This window comes from Dromaius novaehollandiae, chromosome 3 (assembly GCF_036370855.1).
Source record: "Dromaius novaehollandiae isolate bDroNov1 chromosome 3, bDroNov1.hap1, whole genome shotgun sequence".
In the NCBI taxonomy this organism is placed as follows: domain Eukaryota; kingdom Metazoa; phylum Chordata; class Aves; order Casuariiformes; family Dromaiidae; genus Dromaius; species Dromaius novaehollandiae.
Genome location: NC_088100.1, coordinates 33,744,597 through 33,769,141, shown reverse-complemented (window position 1 = coordinate 33,769,141; position 24,545 = coordinate 33,744,597). Strand labels below are relative to the sequence as shown.

Sequence of the window (24,545 nt, the reverse complement as noted above, 5' to 3'; positions counted from 1 at the left end):
TCAAACACTCTCAACAGAGACCAAGACTGGACCAGGGAATGTTGGGCTAGTGTGGTTTTAAGACATCTTTTAGCTCTCCTTAATCCACACTGATCCAAAGGCTGGAGATGTCTGCAATGTAACAGCCGCATCCTGGTGCTGCTATATGCTATGCCTGCGGCACAGACTTGAATCTCCACAGTGCTGGGTGTCACAGCTCTGCACTTTTCAATCCCAACCCTACTTCACATATTTATCCAAGTTTGCAAGCGGTCTTCGGAAGGCAGTTTAGAGCTGTCTACCACAGTAAGCACCCTGAAGAAGAAACATGGTTTCACCTTCTTTATGTGGTTCCACACAAGTTACTAAGTGTGAGAATCAGTGCAAGGCTTTGATCTTAACCAAAGACTTTCTCCAGTCTTGTCTTTTAAATTCCTTGTCTCTTCAACCTTAGCACCATCTTTCTTTATTAATATTCCCACCTCTCTGTTTTCTTCCACCTCTGTTCTGATTGCCGTTCAACCCCATTTTCTAATGCATCTCTCCAGATTCTGCCCTCAGTACACTCTTCTGCTCTTCTGCTATAAGAAAAGAATTTCACACACAGATTTTTTCAAGTGTGTTAACTAACAAAATTAAAATCTTAGAGAAGGTAAAACTTCTTCCATGACTTTTGCCATCAAGCAACCTTTAGGATTCATTCTTTCAGTGAAAAAGTTACTTTTCGAATGGACTTTTACAAGCAGCATTACCAACCATGTAGATACAAGATTTTAAAGCTCTTTGTTGTTCTCGACACACTGCATAATCCCCAAAGAACTTTGCAATTGTCAGTCCTTCCTCTAACTTCCCCCTACAATCTTTAGTGATTTAGCTGACAGCCTTATTGCGAATTTGGGGTTTGGGTTTTTTTGTCCTGAGGAGAGGAGTGATGTCCTTCACTGGTTCAGAAAGTGCAATGCATCACATGGTGATGCAGAGGCAATATACAAAATAACTGTAATGGTATGGTTATTTATTATATCATTATATTATTATTATAACTACAGCTGTATATTATGCTAAACAAATGTATTCTTGTTTTATGTATGTTTTCTGTAATATTTTTTCAAAAATAATATGCAAAATAAAAGTAACAGAAGCATAATCCATTCTGAATTTGTTAGGGCTATTAAATCTACTAACCAGAGCACAAATCAGGGGATCTAGGGGATGCAGGACATATCAATTATCTTCTCCCAAACAAATCAGTTAAAAATAATTTACCTGAATAATTAGAAATTTCCTGAAGGAAATTTCTAAATTCTTTATCTACAACATGTAAAATATTTTTAAGGCAATCAGAATGTTATTACTTTTAAGAACTGCATTTACATTTTGACGTACGCTTTCAAAATATATCTTTGTGTTTGAAAACTCACACCACATAACACCACTAATGTTTCATATTATATCTGACATATGAGCTTTCAAAATATCAACATAACTGAAACAGAGACTTACAAGTAAAATGGCTCCGTATTCCCTGCTTAAGCTGAACATTTGTTTCAGTTAATATTTTACATTCAGAGGACCCAACATCCCCACTCAAACTGTACAGTTAAATAAATCTGTTAATTTTAAATATATATCTAAAAGCTCAACACCATAAAGCCACTTGTTTACCTGTCCCTGAATGCAACGTATGGAGCAGAAACTGAAGAAACCCAGCAAACATAGCAGCATCAGCAACAGAGTGTTTAAAAAAGCACAACTGGCATCTAGTATGTTGCTGAATTCCAGCTTGCAACTGTAGCAAAACCGTAAGGCAATCCAAAATCCACTTCTGTATGAAGAAGATATAAGAGAAAAACTCCCTAAGGTCCTTGCGTCCTGATCCTAAGCCAAATTATTCTGCAGCGTCAAATATTCTACACCGGTGATACCAAACAGGGCTACGAGAGCTCTTGTCATCAAAACAAATCTCTGCAGTGTAGTGCAAGCATCAATTACTGCATCGGTTCATACATGCTCACTGCAATGCTAAGGAATTACAGTCTCTAGGAGCAGCTAATGATTTTAGGCACCCAGAATTAACAGTCCTCAGGAAAGAAGACAAAAAAATTGCTGCTTCCTCTCTGGATAGAATATAAAAGGAGTTTCTTAGCTTTTGAAAGCTCATAGTATGCACAAGCTCAGGTACCTCAGCAATCAATAACACTGCTGCAGTTACTATCTGTATGCAGCAGTGTTATGCTGAATAAGTTTTAATAAACTGCATAAACACACCAATAATGTAAAGCAAATGTGTTTGTTACAAGTTACAACTTCTCAAGCAGTAGATTTGCTTCTAGTATACTGAAAATATAATGGCCCACAAACTAATTTGTTATTTCTTACAAATTATGGGATGATTTAACACTTTTCTTACATAATATATGTGTGCGTGAAAATATCACTTTGTATAAGAAACATATATTCTAAATAAAAGAGAAAAACACAGTATGTATACCATTAGATTTGGGAAAGTCAGATGATTAAAGAATTACATCTAATCATATTTGCTGAAGAATTTAATTTAATCATTTCCAAACCCTGGAACAATAAAACTATTTATCAGAAACAGTTTTGTTTTCCACTGTGAAAATATGTCTCTCTGCAGTATATTTAGATACTGGAGGACTTCGGAAATAAAAAAGAACCTGAAACTAAAATGAGAGAAAGCAGAATATAAGAAAAAAATGTATGATGAACTAACCTGTTTAAATTTCCATCCAAAGAGAAAGAAATAATGGATAAAAAAGAAATGATTCAGCTAGTAAGAGTTTACAATTCTTTCATCTTTAATAATATATAGACCCATCAGTAATAAAAAAATACATATTTTAAATCAAGTAGCTTCCTTGTAATTCTTAGTCACATGATCAAAAAGAAGGTACTGAATATTTCCTTTCATACACTGTCTCACCTGTCAAACAGTCAACAGCAAAAGCCATGGCTGACATCTCAGGTCATTGCTGACTTACAGTGTCATCAGTAGCATAGCAGGAAGACAACATAACCGACTGCATCCTCATTTTTCTCTGAACATGTCCTTGTTGGAAGATGATCATTTGAAGGAGGAAGATGTCCAGCTTTGACATATTCCAGCAGAAGGAGAAGATGACCTAGACATCTACTGACTAGCGAACACAGGCTGGGTTTTCTACTAAAGCTGGAGAACACTTCTTGCAAAGGGAACAAAAGAAAGACTAGGCACAGTGTCTGCACCCTTTCGCCCACTGGCCCTTCTGCACTTCTGCTTGTTCTGTCCTACAAAGGCTGGCATCAAGGACTTTTCTTCCTTTTCAGAAGAACATATTTTGCCTGGATTCTCAGTCTTCTCCTCCCCTCACAGCAAGTACTAAACATGCAAAGGAATTTTGCCATGACCCAACTCAATAGATAAAACATATTTTGTCCCTAAATTTTCTCAACTTTTAGAAGAGGTTTTAAAATGTTCCTGTCATTCCCATATTGTGCATGTGTTTGTCAGAAAAAAGAATTATCTGCTTTTCCAAAATATTCATTATTTCATTTAGAAAGGCAAATTGTGCCGTGTGCTGTTGCTGAAGCACTCACTGCTTCACATTCCCTTATGTGCCAGATATGCATAACCTCTCTGTGCTCCTCCACCCCCACATCAGGCAGCCCTCGCGACACCAATTCTACCTATCGCTATCTCTAGCCATCAGATCTGTCTGCTTCCTAAGTAGTCCTGTCTAACAGTGTCAGCATTAGATGATGGATATGCATTCTTAGTATTTGGGGAAATAAAGGGAAGAGAGGAGCAGCGAACAGTGTCCTGAGGTCAGAAAAGGCCCTTTGCAGAAAGGATAGTGCCACCAACTGCAGTGTGCACTGTACAGCCCTAAGGGTGGCTTTCATGCTTCCCAGCCACACTCAAAGCCTTTCTGGGTCCCCCAGAGTCACATCTGACACTTTGGGAAAAACACTGATAGTATATTTTACTGCCAATGTCCTCCAAGGTTAATATGAGATGATATAAAAGATGTATCTGACATCCACTATACTGTGCATCTGATGCTCAGACTTTGACAATCATATCTTAGCTTCTTCATAATTTTCCTGCTAATAACTCTTCTAAATCTTAATCCATGTATGACAGCTCTATAATTATAAAACTTGCTAAGATCATTACCAAAGAACAAAAGACTGGACAATCTCACACAGATATCCAACCCTAGCAGCTGTCAAGTTTTAAGAGGTCTAGTTCCAACCATTAAATGTACAATTCACTTTTACCTCTGGGTGAAAATGAATCTTTCCTCTAAACCAAAATGTTTACACTACTTTTGGATGAAAGAAAAAGGCCAGCGAATGGTGCCAAGCATTAATTTAATAATACAGAAACAGGAATTCAAGGATCAAGACCACATTTTAAGTGGAAGTTTTAGGAAATGAGAGAAACAAGGGAAAGGATCCATCTTACGGTTTCTGAACCTCAAACCGAAGTGACAACATAGTAGAAATTCTAATATAATTGCAGGGGTATTAGATGTAAGATTAGGTATTGTTTGCAACATAATCATATTATTGCCTTGTCTGACCCACATTAGAAGCTGAAGAAAGAACATTTACAGAAGTTGTTCCTTATGATAGCATAAAAATAATTGTTAATGTAATTTTAAGTGTCTGACTACAGTAATTATAGAAAAACAACCTAAAGCACTGCAAATTCAAATTAATACTTAGGAAAAAGTAAAAGGTGCTGCGGATCTACTAGGCTTTTCTAGAGCATCCTCATTTAAGAAGACTGGGAGCTTCCTTGTTTCTGGTTTGGTTTTTGTTTGTTTGTTTTTTAAAGGGGGAAGCAGATAATCCAATTAATAGGGTGCACAGGAAAACTATGCAATGAGGTGATGTGGAGTGGCACTAACACAACTTTCAGTTGTTTGGTCTGAGACTAATGACTGACTATTTTGGCTGTGATTACTCAAAATCAAATGCTTGTTCGTGCAATAACATTTCTCAAATCAGAAAAAAAAAACAAAACAAAACTGAAAACAGTCTAGTGTGAATTAACCAAGGAGCCCGGTGCTTTCTCTGCTTCCTTTCTGGAGAAATCTCTGAGCATATTATTAAGTGATTTCAAGTGCTATTCAGCAGAACTGTCTTAAACATCTCTAGCAATGAGAATCCTCAAGAACATTAAGATGGAAACGAAGAAAGCTGGAATAAGCAAAATTGGAACCCTGGCAGTTTAACTGACTATAGTCATCTTGTGTACTACATAGCTCTTGATTAAATGTGTGGGACTGGTACCTTCCAAAACAAGATATGGTTGCCCATTAGATTCCTAATTGTGTGTAGCAAGTTGTAGCATAAGTTTTCAGAATTTAAGCATTCTGTCCCAAAACAGAAAAGGAATTACACTCCACCAGTGCAATTTGTCATTCTACCAGTGATGAATTTCCCACATTCAGAAGATGCTACAGTAATGGTGCTCAACACAGAAAACAGGAAGATACTTTTTTATACAGGAATGCAGAGTAATTCAGGTTGAAAGCAACATCTGGAGATCACACAGCCCAACTTCCAGCTCAAAGCAGGGCCAACTTCAAAGTCAGGTCAAACTTCGAGGCTAGATTAGGTTGCTCAGGACCTTGCCCAGCTGAGTTTTGTTACCCCTAGGATGGAGGGTCCGCAGCCTCTCCAGGCAACATGTTCCTCTCATTCTTTTGCTGTGTACTTTTAAGAGTCTGCCTTTAGCTTCTCTACACTCTCCAATTACGCAGTTGAAGACAGAAAACACATCTCGCATGGGACTCCTCTTCTTAAAGCTGAATAAATCCAAACCTATCAGCCCCTCCAAAATCTAGTCACTATCCACTGAATTTGCTAGATTCCAGCCTGTCAATATCTTCCTCACACTGGGGAGCCCAAACTGCACACAGTACTCCAGATGTGGTCTCATAAGTGCCAAAAAGAGGGTAAGAACCACTTCACTTGACCTACTGGGTACATTCTTGCTAGTGCAGTCCATGCTGTGATCAGCCTTCTTTGCAGCAAAGGCACACTTTTGACCGATGTTCAACTTGTCAGTGGATGCTGTTTAACTTGACTGCGGCAAGTCTTTCAACAGTGTCTCCCATAATATCCTTGCAGCCAAATCAGAGAGAGATGGATTGACAAGGGCACTACAAGGCGGATGGAAAACTGGCTGAACCACTTCACTTAAGGAGTAATGGTCATAGTTTTGAAGTTCAATTTGCGACCCTATGTTAGACGTTGGAGACATATGTTAGAAGAATTAGTAGCAAGTATCAGAACAAAGGTTTGTGGGGAGGAATCAAGTCATTCCTTTGCTCAGGTAGTTGTCTTTCAGACCATGAAATGCTCTCCTGGGGTTATAGCAATCTTGAGTGCAACTTTTGGCTATACTTCCAGAATTAAACTAAGTGGAGAAAACATATCTGCTTCTGATAGGGTCAGATGTGGAGACTGGTTGCCACCGGACTAATTAAAACACTCTTGTTCTCTCTGTGCACTCATGCAACCGAAGAGCATCTCCCTTTAGTAAATGAAGAGGACTGAGTATTTTTCAGATGCTTTTGGCAAAATAGTTACAACTTATCACAGGCAATTGTTTACCATTTACCGTTTAAAGGAGGAAGACTTTATATACATCTATGCATATATATATCCACACACATTCAAAAACAGTTCTGTGCTGTTTCTACACTTTACTTTTCAGTAGGCTGACATGGCTAGACCTGTCATCTCTCATAACTGCTGAGAAAAATCACAGGTTAAAAACTGGGACAATTGGCGGTGAACAGGGCACATAGCTCTTTTGCGCTTTGCCTTTTGGAACGTTTGCCCTCAAACACTGATCAAACTTGTTAAAACTTGTTGCTGTTCCTTTGGATTCAGACATGAGCATATTCTGTTTATATTCTTGGCCAGCTGGCAAAGCAGAAATGATGTAGTCATGTTACAAGGCGACATGCTTAAGCTAATAAGCCCGGTCTTTTATTTAATTTGGACTAAATCAGTGTCATGCTGACATTACTTCACAGCTTTTAGTTCAAACTTGAATTCCAGCCAATCAGTTCAAAGTGCAAGTAAAATAACCTGGATCTGTCTGACACTTCAGGAGACCTCACTCTACGATGTGTTTCCCATGGGCATTCCCATCAAGTGGCTTACAGCATTGTTCCAAAAGGGCCTTAAAGGAAGTTTTGCAAAACATCACCTGGTACTTTTTTAGTAGACTGGAAGACTATCTCTGCACAATCAAATAATAGGACCCCATTCAAGCACAATGAGCCAGTAGAGAAACATCCATTATCTATTGCTTCTACAGCCATTGTTTCCAAGTTCCATTGCTGATTGTTTAGTAGGGTGCTATCATCATTATTTTATTTTCCCATCCTCCACTCTTGATTGATTTGATTGATATTGACTCATCTGAGGAAGATGATAATGACAGAGAAGTTGTAACCATTCAGAAGGAGGCAACAAGAACACTCAGAAGACTTACGCTGGGCATCCAATTTCATAGATGTAATGGCTGAGACTTTTGCTAGCTGATCTTTGTGATCCAGTAATTTCACAATACATCTATCTCAGTTACTTCATGTATGAAAAAAAGCCAGCATCTCTTCAGGTTCATCATTTTCAGGATCCTGCTTGCCTAAAGAGGACCTACTGATATCAGGTCTGAGAACCAGCAGGAACCAGCATTACTACTTTTGAGTGACCCATGCCTCTTTGTGGAACTGAAAAGATTGGCTGTTTACTGGCCCTCAGCTGATTAGGATTAACTGCCTGAGTAGAGGCTCTCGCTTATCTCACAACTCAAGTAAGAACTGCGAGAATAAACCGCATACAGGTTAAAGTGAGCTAGCTCAGTAGTGCTGCACTGCACTGCGCTCCCTGCTCTGCAAAGCTACCCATCAATACCACCCAAAACTTCCCGAGCCCTGTGCCAGGATTTGCAATTCCCACCTGAGACACAGGAGTGGGGCTCAGGCAATCCAAAGACTATATCCAGCTGCTTTGGAATGGCATTTATTCTCTTGTGATATCTGCTGATAACATAGAACAGTATGACTTTCAAATATTTTACAAAGGCACAGAATAAAAAAAAAATCTGCAGAATTTTATACTCACAAAGCATTCTTTCAATAGCTCCATTCACTGTATCTAAAACCACTTTGGGGTGATGCCCTAAAAAGCACATATCATGACATCTTACATATTTAAATACAACAGAGTGTATTAGAATACACACTGAGTTCCAACAACACACAGGCACTCTAATTCATATAAATGTGTGTGTATATACTCACAAGCAAGTACCCCCCCCCCCCGCAAGTTAGTCTTACTGATGTTACAAAACTGTGATAAAACAAAGAATATGAAAGCATTCTCACATGTTATTGTATCTTTTCTTTCTAAAGCAGTATACGGATTCTGCTTCTGAACGTTCTTTATAGTGTAGCTCCTGAAGCAGAGAGCACAGCGTGCTCTCATTAAACAGGTGTTTCTTGTGAACTAGATCACAGAAAAATTCAGGTTGGAAGGGACCTGAGAGGTCATCTAGTCCAACCGCCTGCTCAAAGCAGAGACAGCTCCCACGTTAGATGCAGCTGCTCAGGGACTGGGCCAGGTGAGTTTTGAAACTCTCTGAACATTGATACTCCACAGCCTCTCTGGACAGTCTGTTCCAGTGCTTAATCACTCCCGCTTTTCTTTATAAACTATCACAACAGCCATTAATGCAAATTGTGGCCATTGCCTCTTGCCCACTCTTCATTAATCTATAATGATCTTGTCCACTCTTCATTAATGTATAATGAACTCATAAACTTTATACACTAAACATTTCCATTATATATATTTGTAAGTTGTTAAACTATGTCCCAAAGTATTAGTATTGATTACCTGCAGCAAAATTCCACTCCATCAAAACTTTCCCACTTGCTCAAGGAAAGTTTACTTAAGGCAATACATACAAAATATCCCATCATGCTGTGGGCGAGTAGGAAAAATATATGCGACTTCTTAACCAGAAGCATCAGTGAGCTTTTCTGAGCCCTGGCATAGACAGTCATCTATAGGCCTGTACCTCCAGGCTCCCAATAATTTTTTACAATTTGGCTCACGGTCCTCAAACAAGGATATCTTTTTCTTGCTATGCTTATTTTTTCTGAGTAAGGAACCATGTAATGAATAAGTGCTACTGTTGAGCTATACTTGTTAATGTAATTTCCATGCCTAGAATATATTCCATGTACTGTCTCCAATATGGAAAACATAAGACAATGTAAACCTGCATGTGGAAAAATGCAGATGGAGGTAAGATCTGAGAAAGGTTTCTACATTATCAGTTCAAATGGGAAGAGGTGTTTGCATTTCCAGACTTTCTCTTTGATAAGAGAGAAATTGTATTGCACAGAGTGTGATAGACAAGGCAGACCTTTGACAGCTCCATCTAGTGGCTAATTAAGCAAAATTTTAATGGTTAAGAAAAGGTAGCCTAATCGGTTAAAATGAGCAGAGTATGGCGCTTGCTTGTTTTTATAGCTACCCTGAAATTTCTGACTGAAATTCTATTCTTAGCACCTATCTCTTTTAATAACATAGCATGCAAAAATATTAATCTCCAAAAATAAAAAAATTTCATGAAAATTTAATCAAGTTAATAAAGTACATAAAAGTAAAGAAAATTATTTTTACATTTTATTACCTTATTAAATCATTAAAGCTTTGTTTGAGGAATTACCAATTTAAATTTACATTTGAACTTACATTCATATTTGAATTCACATTTTCAGTAAAAAAAGATACCTGAAATTACATTTTCAGTAAAAGAAACAAATTAATAAAAGGCAAAGCATTAAAATAGATACACTTACTGTTATCTGTAAGAACTAACTTTCAAAGCTCAGGTCTGATTCAGAAAGCCATTCCTACCCTGGGGAGGAAGACTCCCTACACAGATCTAGAACACACCTGATTTTTAAATGAAATTCTGCATGCCCAGAAGTCTGCCGGAGCAGAGTGTTTTCATGGGTCTTCTAAAAAATGATGAGAACTCAGATACTTTAAAAATACAGGAAAAGCAACTTGACCAAGTTGCTTTAAAGGGAACATTTTTTGATAATTATTTTGAGAATGTTAACCAATTAGAATTCAAGCTCATACCGCAGAGGAAAGAAGTAGCAAGCTGAGAAATAGATGAATGAGTGTTTGGAATTAAATGATAAAAAACACATAAGTGAGTTAAAATTAGATAAATATGTTACATATTTCTTTGTCCCTTGCTACATGTCTGAAAATTGTTTGTCTTAAATTACATATAAAACTGAAAGGTGGCCAAGAAATATAAACCTTTTACATTATTTATTCCTCCACTACATATAGTTCCCAGAACTAACACAATAGATTAAGTTAGGACCATATGTGAAACCAATGTCTTTTAAATAATGAAAGTTAAACATATGCTTAAATTCCTTACAGAAATGCATTCAGAATTGTAAAATAATCCCATACTAGCCTTAGCCCAAATGAAGCTTACAATACACATTAGACTGAAAGAAACATTTAACTTAATGTTCAAATAGTTATAGTGTGTTATCTACCTTCCCTTCACAGGCGATATTTGGATTTGAAAGTTTAGATGAGCCATAATGCCACTGTATATTCCTCAACTTGGAAAATGGACCAAGTTAGACTTGATCAGATTTGCATATAAGGTATGGCAAAGCTACAGGTCACAAAAGTAAAGTGTCCTGGTATTTACTTTTCTAAACTATAAAAGGTCATGTTTACAGAGATGAAGTAAATGTGAAAAGAAAATATTCTACATAAAATGAATTATTGGAAGTTGCATCATGGCTGGGAATATAAAATATTCCTATAAAATACCTGTAAGGCAGAAACTGTTTAACAATTAAAAAGCTTTCCATATACTATTTGCAGTCAGTCAGGGAAATGAGCTGAGGGACATATGCATGAGGGACAAGGTATTTTAATAAACTAACCATGCACAAATGCAGACACTTCAAGTGTCTTAGTATCTTAAAAAGCAACTCCTTCAACTCTCCTTTTTAACATTTAAGGCAGACTGAGTGTCCGTACAGGGAGGTTATGAACTTATGAACAGTTATCCTAGCAGCAGACAGGTCCCAGCTGTCTACTATGCGTATTAACTAATAAATAATTGCCGTTAAATTGTGCATATCCTGCTTGCAGAGTCTCTATGCGCAGAGTAAAAGATGGCCAAAGAAAAATAATCTGCTCAAAAGAGGGTAATAGGACGATCTATAGCTATAGCTATGATCTACAGCATAGCTATGATGTTTTTGCAGTCTGTTCTGAATGTGATGCTTTTGTTCAGAGGTTGGAGTGGAGGGTTCTTTGTTTTTGGGGCCTTTTGCTCATATATGCAGTTAGCAAATTATGTACATTTTAGCTCGAATAAGCAAGTGAAACACTTTCTAAATCTAAACATTAGCAGAAAAGACTAAAACAACAATCAAACTGTAAATAAAACTATGAAACTCTGTCCTGTGAAAGAAGGGCTGAATGAGATGGCGTAGGATGTGCAGGATAAGCATACTATTTTATTATCATCATAATAACTTGGAGTCCCAGCCATGGACCAAAATCTCACTGAGTTAGGCACTGTACAAATACAAAACAAATCCCAGACCCCTATCTACTGAACCTGCAATTTAGGTGCAAGACAAGAGAAAACAGGTAGACAAAAAGGTAGACAGACAGTGGCTACATTTATACCAATGTATTAAACAGTGCCAGCTCAATCGCCTTGTTATATTGTTAGAATAGCCCCTGGCACAGTTTTGGCCTGGGTCAATTAGCACTCTCATTTATTTCTAGGCAGGAGACAGGTCAACAACCAAGCCTACAGGTAGCTTCCATGCAGCCTTTCTCTTTTGACGAATACAGGAGCTTCATCACATGGAAATCTGCCCTCTTTTGTTACTTGGCCAAAAACATCAATAGATGTTTACTTTACTAGTACAGTAAATATGGCCAATGAGGCCATGTAAGAGGTGCACATATTTGAACACTTATCTGCCAGGTTACTGAGTTTGGTGTCATTGGTCAATTGGAGACAAGAATCGTCTTCTGGGATTGTGAAGATTATATGTAATACAATAGGAAAAAGAACACAGGAAGGACACATTAGAGCAATGCAAAGATGCATGAGCCAAGACAGGAAAACAGTTTTTAGAGAGACATTCAGAGTGGGCTGCAACAGGATGAAACTATGCATATTTAGTCAGAGGTAAGACAGATATCTTCATAATTATTAACCTTCTTCCTGACACACTGCAAGTTTTTCCTCGCAGCCATTCACCAGCACACTGACTTTAGAAAACCCAGCAAATACACCAGTCTGTCTACGTAAAGGCATACTGGAAGAAACTGGATTGCTTCCTGTGTATTACAGTAATTAAGTATATTATTCTAAGCAAAGCAAACACCAAAGGTACCAGAAAAATGTTAACACAAAATACTAACCAATAATACCACTCCAGTTTAGTCCCTATGTTTGGACTCAATACTCATTGATGATGTTCCCCGTAAATGAGAGAAGCAATTAGAATTTTTTTTTCAGAAAGTAACAGACTTTGATGCTTGTTTGTGCTTTGTCAACTCTAAAAGTAACTCCTTTTGTTTTCTGAGACACAGAAAGCAGATCTGATTCATGCCTTCTCTGTTAAGCAACTCCTTCCCTATACAGCCTTTGAATAGAAAAATGATTCCCAGATCTGCATGTGGAAGGACAAAGGACTGTACTACCAGGGATCCATTACAGTCGAGTTATGCATTAAAAAAGAAGTGTACGCATTATACTATAATAAGCCAATAATTAATTTATCTTCTTCTTTCACAGGATTTTATTTTTCTGTCCAAAAGAGGGAGGCTTCCCCACACAGGGAGAAAAAAGAAAAGGGTTGGATTCCAGTCTCAGGACCTACTCCTTTCCTTCGGTATGCTGCAGAGACCAGCCACAGTTATGCAGCTTTACTAATTAACACAGTGTGGTTCTCTTTCACAGCTCACCTTTTCCTCTAAGCTCTCAGATCAACAGAATAACAGTAGATCCTGAGTAGCTGTTCAAATATCTTTTTATTGTATATATAAAAATATATGCATACAGAAAATACACAATAGACTTTTCTATAGCATAGAGTGGGGAGAAGGATCATATTCTGGCTATAACACTATGTCATGTTTCAAGCCAAGTTTCAACTCTAGTTCACTGCATAGCTGCATTCTGAAAAGTGCTCAACAGCTACAATTAGGGCCAAATTTTTTGAAAGATTTTGGCTCCCTCTTAGACTCTTGAAAACTGTTGCATAGCCAACAGATCCCACTGTTTATCTAATACCTATTTCCAAAGTATTCTGCATGCAAAGTAATGACTACTGAGAATTTCTGAAAATCTGTCTTTCATGTAGAAACCTGGAGAAGTCCTTAGTTTCTCTAAAGGTCCAAATACTTTAATGGCTGCTGAAATTAAAGCTACCCTGCTTTAGTCTTTCTGATGATACAATCCTAATTCCTCCAGCCCTTAGCTCCCCTGTACATAATGATGATAATAATCTAACTACTGGACGTGTTAGGACAATTTCACTATCATTTTATGAATTAGATGCACAAGAGAATGTTCAGCAACAAAGAACAACCAATTAGTAAAATGATTAATATGTCAAAAATGAAGCAACACAGAAGATAGAGCATTTTAATAACAAAGAAACATAATGTCTTGCCAGCTGCCAAAGTTGTTAGAAAGAACTCAAGACTGAACAGTACATCATTTTCTTTCATGTCTCTTGGTAAAAAAAAAAATGCACATTTTTTTCCCTTTTAAAAACCCAGATTGTTATTGCAAAAAGTTTGTACTGGAAATGGTTATCAAATGTCATTACTTAAAGGATGGAAAAATGATAACCTACAGTTAGGAGTACTGTGAAATTAGCCCCCAATTTCACCATCTTCGTCCAGAACCTCCCACAGGAATGACAGCAGCATTTCTAAAACAGAACAGTTTCAGGGTGGGCTACAAAAAAATCAGTTTTGTTCTCAGGCAGTCTCTATTTGAACTAAATAAGAAATTATGGTTACAACTGTCCTTAACTTTGTTTAGCTGTCCTCAGAGTTGATATGGTTTCTGATACCTTTCCAAAATTTCCCTAGATATAACTTAACTATTCAACCCCAGTCCTTTCCATCTTTCCCTACACATCATGTTTTATAGATCTCTGGTCATTCTCACTGCTCTTCCCTGGACTGCTTCCAACAGGTTCACAACCTTCTTAAGGTCAACCAGCCAAAATACTTTATTAGGACTTCACAGGAGAATTGTGTCACATATCTTTCCTGAAACTCCCATTTATATGGTTATTTATGTCAGTAAAATGCTGGATTTTCTCTGCAACTGTATGACTTCTTTCCCACTCATGTTCAGCCCATTTCATTTGCATATGAGTGAATGCACTTTACCTAATTGCATGTACATGAAACTTACTTCTTACTGTCCAACACTAATTTGGACAGTAGCTGTGAATAGCAGCTGTGAATACTGCTAGCACCAACAAGGGTTAACACCAACTGAAATTCTGAAACTACAGCTATAGATTTTCATTAAGATCTGAACTAGAGGTAGATCTAAATTATTCCCCAAGGACTAGAACATAAATTGAAACTAATTTCTAAGAACTAAAATACCATTTCTAGGAAGATTGTCATTTTACACTAAGTTCTAACTCAGTCACATTTTTTAACAAATCCAGCTCTTTTTAAAACTTCATGTCCAACTCTCCAAGCTAACAGATGTTAAAAAATGCTAACAGATGTTACAGTACAACTTGACTTGCCTACACCACAGATTTAAAATACATAAGTGAAAACAGTTAGCTAAAAACACTTGAAAAGAGCCTCTTCTTCTCTATTGCCTTTTACTGACATTTTCTTTCACTGCATTTATACACTATGCTGTGTACATATGTTCTTTTAGCCCACAGGTTATTTTTACTGCCAATAATGTTACATCACCAGAAAAATCACTGCAGCAGGGATTTAATTTATGCCTTCCTTCTTTTGGGAGCACCCCCACACATGAATTCCTAATGCAGAATTCAGAAGACTTAGGGAGGAAGATTAGATATGTCAGGTCTGCTCCTTTGCGAACCTGAGGGAGCGCAGCCACATTTGCCTGCGAACGATGGAACCACCTTCCCCCTTCATCTTTTGATTCCTCTCTCCTTGCTTTTAATCCTTCCATCTCACACATGGACCAACACTGAGACTCAGAAGAGACTGCAGCAAAATTTTTGCCCGTAACACTTTCTGACCAGAAGAGTAATGCTGTAAGAATTAAACTAATCTAGGTCGTTCTGTTCCTTCTGGTATCATAAGAGAGGCATTATGAATGAAACATTCAGGTCTATTCTTCACTAAAAGAAACTAGAATGTAGTGTCAGTATTCTTTTTTAAACAAGATTCCAACTCTGCCATGACCTCTCCTCTTTCAGTAAAATCCATCCGCAAGTATAGAAAGTGAGTCTTACTTTGCTTTTTACCATTTGGCGGAGAATACGTAAGTATTAGATGTATTTTCAAACATAAAATGTGCAAATAAAATACATGTTTAGGTAATTACAAATAACAAGAATGCAAAATGTAAAACCATTATCATATCTCTTTATGTAAAATTATATAAGCAATTTTCAAGGTCTACTCAAACTGCTCCAATTTTCAACACCATTTTAGCTTCCTCTTTCACAGACCGCATGATGGAGATCTAGAGTATCTCCTGTATCTATCATGGGATAGAAGAAGTTAACTGCATCCTTGTCTGGACACAAATCTATTAGTTCCACACAAATTCCTGTTTTTTAAGAAAAGTCAAAACTTAGTCCAGATCTAAATTGGATTTGTTCCTTCATTGCATGGCAGTAGGCAGAAGCTGTCTCAGTTTTAAAATGAGAGGGTCTGGATTTCATTTATAATGGTCTGGTCTATGTTATTCTAGCAGGAGCCTTTGAAGTGAGTATAAATGTAATTTATGCCTTCCAAGTGGACTTTTGCCTTCCCATGATGGTGTTGTCACTGGAGACTCAGCCCCCAGAATGTTCAACTATTACAGATTTCAGAATTACTAGTCCTGCAGCCTGTAATAATAACAGGATAAAAATGATTAATCGGCAATCACTAATAATGTCCTTTAAAGGGTGCAGAATTTTTTAAAAGAAAATTTGGGATGACCTTTTTAGACACTGCTAAACAATTCTTTCTCTAGATTTAGTCCAACACAGAAACACCTCAGAAGACATTTTTGAGTCCTCTGCCAGAGACAAAATCCCAGTGGACTGCCAAAGACATATATCTTCTGGAAAGAAAATACCTCCAGTGTTTATGAACTTTTTTAATGATTTTCATGAAACACATGTTAAATGCTTACAGTGAAGATCAGGAAACGTACTTGCTAAATTACATTGATTGCTTTGTGTTTAAGAATATCACTTTTTGAGGCTTTTTATGCTCTGAAGAGATGGTAATCCCCAGAGTATTTTGTAGAGAATTAAAATAACTGAGATTAAGCACCTTATAATTTTTATCATGAGATGTTAGAACTGTAAGATGCAAATAATTCACAGGTGCAAAAGAAGGAATTCTTTCTACTGTCACAGCCAACTATTCACTAAAAGGAAAACTGAAATCTCTAGTTAATATGTATCAAGAAATAAATCTCATGACTGATTTACTAAGTGAATTCATTTAATACCACAAGTCATCTACTTACTTTGTTAAAAAAAAAAAAAATTCAACTGCATCATATACCTGTCCAAAATGGCATTAACTGACATAAAACATATTCCTGAAGATTTGATAATCACCAAAAAAGAAATGCACACAGCATCATACAATTTATTTAATGGTTAATGAAACTTTATAGAGTTTAGAGGGTGGTAAGCAGTTACTGTATTTTTGCCAACAGAACTAACTTTCGTTTACTGCACATTTCAAAATGTTTTCATATCCTTTTATATTTCATTTCTATAACACTTTATTTCATAATAAATAAGACTTTGCCCACCTTGGTAGAAATACTGTTCACTTTCTAGCTTTATTTACATCTGCTACAAACAAGTATTTTGGGCAGTCTTGGTATATGCATTTGGATTTGCATATTTCCCCAATAACAGTTCTTTTTCACTCCACTCTTTTGTGATTTTTCAATGGTAAAATGTTATTAATCTCCATACTCCACATCTAAAAACTGATGGAGCATAAACATCTGCTCAGAGATGACAAAAATAAAATAGAAATGTGTGCCAAAAATTGTATTTTATTTTCTGTTTGCATGTTCTTCATAAAAATTGGGGGCAGTCACTCCTCTCAAATCTCAAGTAAAACAGCTGTTAACAGATCCCCTGACACTAATGCAAGCCTAAAGACAGCTTTTCTAGCAAATGCAAATGTTCAAATGTAACTTTTGCACAGTTTTAAGGACATCTGGGAACACAAATGTCTTGAGAAATGTAACAGTTATTAAAGAATTGGATTCATTTTTGCAAATTTCTATATTGATCCATACATAATGTTAATACATGTTAATGTATTTTGATGTGATCATCTCAAAACTGAATTTCAGTTTTACTCTGTATGGAAAAAAATGTAGTGGAAGAACAAATGTAGTGGAAGAACCACTCTTAAGTCATTTTAAGTTATAAGAAAAGAAACAATGGTCATTTCCTGAATTTTGTAGCCTGGCATTACATGAACTAATCGTATTACAGATGATCATTCACCCAGTCAGTTCATATTACAAACTTCAGGACAAGAGAGATCTCTCATGAGCACCCTGTACAGTTAAATACAAATTTGCTTCAACCAAGACTTCAACCTGGAAAATTACAAAATCAGTATTTCCATCAGTAGAAAGTACACAGCTAATGATTCTGATCTCAAGAGACACTATCTGAGCTACAAAAAGGACTTTTATAATAGCTGCTAAGGATCTGCCATTCAATTTATTGATTATCAAATTATCTAATTTTAGACAAACTGCCCTCTGAAGGTGCCTCTCTATCTTCACTGACTGCAGGTGAACTTGCTTACCTATTTTCAAGCTTAGTAATTTAAACATGCAGTAATGTGTAAGGTTTTCCATTAGTTTTCTTATAGATTTAGAATTGGATATAAAGGTGGGCAACCATCTAGATACCATGATGCAAAAACATAGTATCTATTTTATATGTCATTTTTGGCTATTGATTTTCAATACAGTTTTACACACTCTAGAATCACCTTACATTCCTATGGGAGCATCATTTTCTTTTAAACACCTCTGTAAACTGTTTTCTATATAGTAATTCTATTTTAGCTATTTCATGTAGAACAGAAGTTAGTACAAAAGGCTATTACAATTAAAATTAATGCACACACTTAGTGAATGCCAATATAAAGCAACCAGCAATTGAGTAACATGTATTTTACGTTCTTGGGTTTTACTGGTAAGCCTGTTTGAGTTCAAAACTTTACTTGCAATAATTCTATCTTTCTACCTCCATTTACATTACTTTGGCACCAGATTTCTGACTGAGCATTATTTAGATAAGGGAGTGGATGGAGAGTAGATGGATTCCAGACCCTCCTGGGCTTATAAACCAAAGCTCTTCAACTAAGGACCTACTCAGTATTGCTCCCAAAGTATAGGCATAGCACTAAAGGAATGACGAGTGAAATTCTGCTTGTAACGATACTGTTTAATTGCAAAGGATAGGATTATGATCTCAGTTATACAAGGGGTATTTTTTAAATTATTTTTTAACATCACATTTTACCTTTTCTGTGGTACTTTTTATTTTAAGGATTTCTGAAAGATTTTCTTAGGTAATGAAAATTCCTGCCTTTCTATCTACTCTTATAAAAATACAGTAGATTCATCTTTTCATTTTCAGGCCACTCTAATTATGAAAATAATTTAATACTCTAATATAAAAAAAGCCTCTTCTGCTTTCTCATTTGTATTCACATTGTCTAGTTCTTTTTCTGTACTATAACCCCAACTTCAAGACCTTTCACTTCTTTCTTCCATGGCAAGGATTGTAACAGTCTTACCAAGATAAGGCAAAAAAACAAACACAGCTACATCTCATAGCTATTAAATGAGTAAATATACTTCTGGAATTAATGTATTGCATACCCACAAGCTTACACACACATGCACGCACGCACACACACACACACAAACATATATATGAATATATAAAAAATATCTGATTAATAACACTGTCTTGGATTACTGACAAGTAGAGATAAGGTAGCAAGGAAGGCAGTAACAATGTTAACAACCTATTGAGTTGGTAGTGCTTAACTCCTATTTGCAATGTTTATTCAAATACCGTAGGATAGCATATAGCCCCATATGATACAGACCTAGGTCTCCATTGTCTGCAGCGGAAGCCAAAATATCTACCTCAGATGTAAACATCACAGGCTTGATTCTATAACACACACATCTAGTGTCATCTGAGATTCTCTAAGGTAGCTACAGAGAACAGGCAGATACAGCAAAGGATTAGCCATGCCCTTCTGGAGCGGCAGGCAGGATGTCCTAAGGAACTTCACATGGTAATATTCAAATGCCTTTATTAAGGCAACCAAATCAAACGTGTAGCATGCAATTCAAGATACAGATGCTCTTTTAAGTTCTTTCACAGGAGTATCTACAGCTACACTAGCTGTGTGTGCTCCCACTACGATCAGTGGAGATCTTGTCAATACAGCCAAAGCAAGTCAAGGCTCAACTTCTCACACAAAGGTACTCCTCAGCTGAGCCACCAAAACGTATCGGCAACATCTGTGCAGGGCTGGCAGATATGACAGAGGATACATAGGAGACCTGTGCCATTCTCTAACAGCAGCTGGAAGTGAAACAGCATGATATAGGCATCTAGAAGTTAGTTTAAGCTACTGAATTAGGCTTCTTCTGTAATCAGTGGATAAAGTAATTTATCCCCCTTATTTTAAACACTTTTATGATGATAGGTGTTATCAGGATATTCATACTAGGTATCTAACTTACAGATTCATAACAATGAGTGCACAAAGTGCAACCTTTAATGCTTTAACAATGCAACAGGAAATCTATCAAAAACCAAGTCGCAAGCCTGAAAGCAACTCCTGAAAGATTTTACTTAGGTAGTGCCATTGCGGAACAGACACAGCTGTGCCAACACTACTATATCAATATAATGATATCAGTATATCAGTATCTATCATTTTTAGCCTGGACTTTATTTTCACATAAATGAACTTCCAGTTTACAATAATACCTCTCACTGAGTATGGGAAATAATCTCTATTTCATAAGCAACCTTTTAAACCGAGGCACAAAGATGAAAGCAAATAACACAGATGGAAAGTAAATGCTGTGTTACAGACCACAAATACCAACAGAGGAAAGTCAGGGAAATTTACTGAAATCTTAATTTCAGCATAAAACTCTGCCACAAAGTTCTCTCAGAATGACAGAATCATTGGAGTTGGAAAAGACCTCTGAAGGTCCCCAGTCCAACCTCCCGGTCAGAGCAGGGTCAACTACAGCAGGTTGCTCAGGGCCTTCTCCATTCAAGTTCTGAGTATCTCCAAAGATGGAGACTCCACAATCTCTCTTGGCAAACTGTTCCAGTGTTTGACTACCCTCACAGTAAAAAAAGGCTTTTTTATCTTTAAGTGGAGTAGGAATAAGTGGAAAGTCGAGAATGCTGGGATATCGTTGTCATCTCTCCTTAAAAATAAGCAGAAAAACAAGTTTCTGTATTTTGAACTTTGGAAATGTTTGTGCTTTGAAAGTTACATAGGCACCTATTCAAAGTCATACAGATGGGACTGGGGTTAAATGTTGTCTCTGTTTATATGGGGAGGTTTAGGGGATGACAGGAGACCACAACACAGAAAAAGACAAACAGACAAAGACATACACAAAGAGTAGCATATCTGAATCAAAGACATGTCACTGCCAGGAATAAAACACAGACAACCTATTGACATTTTGACTGTGAAAACCTGCAGAAAACTTTCAAGTAACAAGCATAAATAATTAAACTAAAGAGTGAAAAGCTACTTCCAAAGACACAAAAAGCTTTCAGATCACTGCAATGACATTTAAAGACAAGTTACTGTTATGAGACAGTCCATATTCTATCACAGCATTTTCTGATTATGCCTATTATATCTGTTTACCATTCACGAGTTTGACTAATTTCTTGAACAAGAAAGAAGAAAGGCTTTGTTTAAAAGCTTACAGTGTACTATACTTAATCTTTACTGATGAGTGTTACCATGAACAGAGGAAGACAAACTGAAATAACAGAACGCCAATATATTTGTTAGGTTGGGAATAAATTCAGCCAGATGACAGGTTGGCCAGTTCTCATTTCTCTCCTATATAACATTCCCCCCCTGCATTTGCTATCATTGTCAATGATGAACTTGGCCAGATCTTTGATATTTTATTAAAAGCAGTAAAATATTGCATAACTTAAGACTGGGGTGTCAACAAGATTATGCTTTATAATGGTGTTCTCAGATTCTTATAGAACTCATTTTCAATTTCAATTTATTCACAGAAAAAATTCTCCATACTCATAAAAGAATAAAGCTATGACCAAAGGAGAACAGATATTATCAAGAGAATAAACTAGAATCCTTAAACTCTACCAGTTCTAGGTGAAAGAGGGAAGAGAATGAGAAAGAAATTCATTAGCTAAGGCTATCTATAATGACCTCATTTAAGAATGCAAAATGAAACACACTGCAAATGAAATGTAAACAGCTATAAGTCACTTCTCAAAAAAATGGGGAAAAACAAAGGTGTGCAATCAAAAAAGAGGCAAAAGAGAAAATACAGACGAAAATTTTTCCCAAACCACGGCCATGTGCATAATATACATAAAAGTCCTTACCTTTTTCACTGACACTTTCACTTTCTATCTCCACATCTTCACAGCTAGTATATTCTGGTGTTGATGCCCCTTCTTCCTCTGAGCTACTAACTGACATCTGCCTTTTCTTTCCGCCTCTTTTTGCTCTATGAGGCTTTGGAGGGGATGGCCGCACTGATTCCGACTGATCAGAACTAAGGGAATCATTCCTTAGCATGGTCTCCATTTTCTCCCGCTTTGCTTTTCGCATGAGAATAGCAGAGCTAGGATCAAGGCGACTCTGTTTTTTAAAGGAATCGTGGTTCTTGTATTCTACATGTTCTATAGGAACTGGACTATGCCTGGGAGTTGGTGGGCTATGATTAGTTAATTGTTTAGAAACAGAAATTCTTACATCACCTGTTCTGTCTATAGAGTACGACCTCTGAGTTTCCACAACAGATTTTCTGTCCTGAGTTCCCTGTAATTGTGAGCGTTTTCCTAATTTATTCTCAGGTACCTCTGCTTCCTCCATTTCTGTATGCGGCAAAGCCACATCACTGTGTCTTCTTTCATGCCGTGCTTTAGAAACTTTAGCATGCATGCGCATCTGCTGTTCCTCAGGATGTGGTTTTACAGGATATCTTGCTAGATTGGGGTCACTCCTGTATCGAGTATGATATTCATCTTCCTTCCTTTGTTTTTCATCATCAGCCACTTCGCCTTCCTCAAGTTTTTCTGGCAACTCTTGTGAATTCCCTTTCTCCAGTCTTCTACTTTCATGCCTTTCTTTACGTTCCCTGTCATCGGCCGGTCCTTCCTTTTGAAGTGAGGATTTTGGCACACGCTTACGCTCACTCTTTAAACCTTTGCCATTCTGGTCTGAAACCAACAATGTCTTCTTCCTACCATGAAAAGGAGTACAATAATTTGAAGAATTTAATGCAAAATAAAAAAACTTGTGTAAACTGTTGTGGTAATTAGATTGTAAAACTGGGAAAAGCTATGGCAAAACATACAGAAAGGTACTGAAGCTATTAACAGGAACTGAATCTACTAATCTTTTCAACGGTATTGCTGTTTTCCAACACAAACAACAGCTAGTGTGAACTCCATAAAAACCTAAATTATAGAAGGTCCAAGTAATAAAATCACAGAGAATATTAACAGCTATAAACGCAGATAAAAAACCTTTACCCATGTAAGTGGATAAAGAATCAAATGCATCTTTGTAGTAACTGCAGCCCTATGACAGAATACTGGAGTATGTTTATTCCATTTTTCTGGCAGCAGTCTGGAGAGGTTGGGTTTACGGTCTAGCCTCATATACACAATTCATTTCAAGCACCCTGACACTATAAATATGAATATCACCAAATGGAATATCTCTCACAATGACATTACAAATACAATTAACATGGATATCAAAAAATGCAAAAGAATATATTCAGAGGCAATAATATTTGATCGAGCTTCCTTTATCTTATTAAAACCCTGAAAAGAAGTACCCATTTCATAAGCATATAAACAAAGCCAAACTGACTCACTGAGCTAAATTAATACCATTCCTTCCTCTGGCAATGAAAAGAGGATGAAAAATGTAATTTATTTCTCTATACAAATAAAGTACAAAACAATGAATAATGAAGCTGCCTGAAAATTATGATCTCTCATCATTTATCTTCTGCTTTGGAAGAGTAAGCAAGCCAAACAATCATAAAATCCCCTTGTTAGACTGTTTTTTTCTCATGTAATCCTCCCAACTGCCCTTTTGTATACCAGTTCACATTTGAATCCATCTGTTTTGAAGAAGACTGAACACAGCTATACACTTTATTTTAGATGAAACTGCAGCAGTACTTTGTATTGTGTCACTGAATCTTTCCTACCTTAATTGTTACATATTCAGATTACACATACCTTTTTCACATATGCATCCTAATGGTCAGGCAAAGGTGGGTATGATCCACCTAAGACATCTATCTCCTTTTTCTCTATCCTCTTTTCCTCCTGAGTTATTTGCAATACATGGGATCTGAGCTTACCATAGATGCTCTCCATTCAGAACCTTTGGACTTCATTTGAAAGCTTCAGTAACAAATAGAAAACATTGCTATTGTATAATTAATATAACCACCTAATTTTTGAACAGCAAAGCAGAATTAGAAAGAATTTTGGTGCCCTGAAAGTGTCATTCAGCTGCTGATGACAGATTTAAGGGCCTTCCTAGCATTGAGGAAAAATGTCAACAGAATCAGGGAGGGCACCATTTGTTGATATATGTCATATATTTACATAACACAAATCTGAGTTTTGCTCCTGTTAAACCAAGACAGACCTCACCCACCCAGCAAGTTACTAGACAACTCTCCTCTATTTTCAGCTTTGATAGCTATGAAAAAGATCATCAATTATTGTGATCAAGGGAGAATCTTCTATGGCAGATTCAATTTTGTTGCCAGAGGTTCCCTCCTCTCGACTGCTGTGTCATCTGCCAGTCAGCAGCCAAAAGAACAGCAGCTGATTCATCACATTATCCTCTGCTGACTTGTTCCTCTTCATCCAATTCACTACAGTGAATACAGCTCAGGCATTTATTCATTCATT

General features: G+C 36.8%; 1 protein-coding gene across 14 annotated transcripts in view; it reads right to left on the bottom strand.

Annotated features, from left to right (window-relative positions):
- RIMS1 (regulating synaptic membrane exocytosis 1) overlaps nt 1–24,545 on the bottom strand; it is a 356,720-nt gene that overhangs the window by 169,879 nt on the left and 162,296 nt on the right. For all 14 annotated transcript variants that reach the window (XM_064508655.1, XM_064508656.1, XM_064508658.1 and 11 more), the window contains exon 6: nt 21,981–22,843. In XM_064508655.1, coding sequence (XP_064364725.1) covers nt 21,981–22,843 — 863 coding nt within the window. The remainder of the gene's footprint in view (nt 1–21,980; nt 22,844–24,545) is intronic.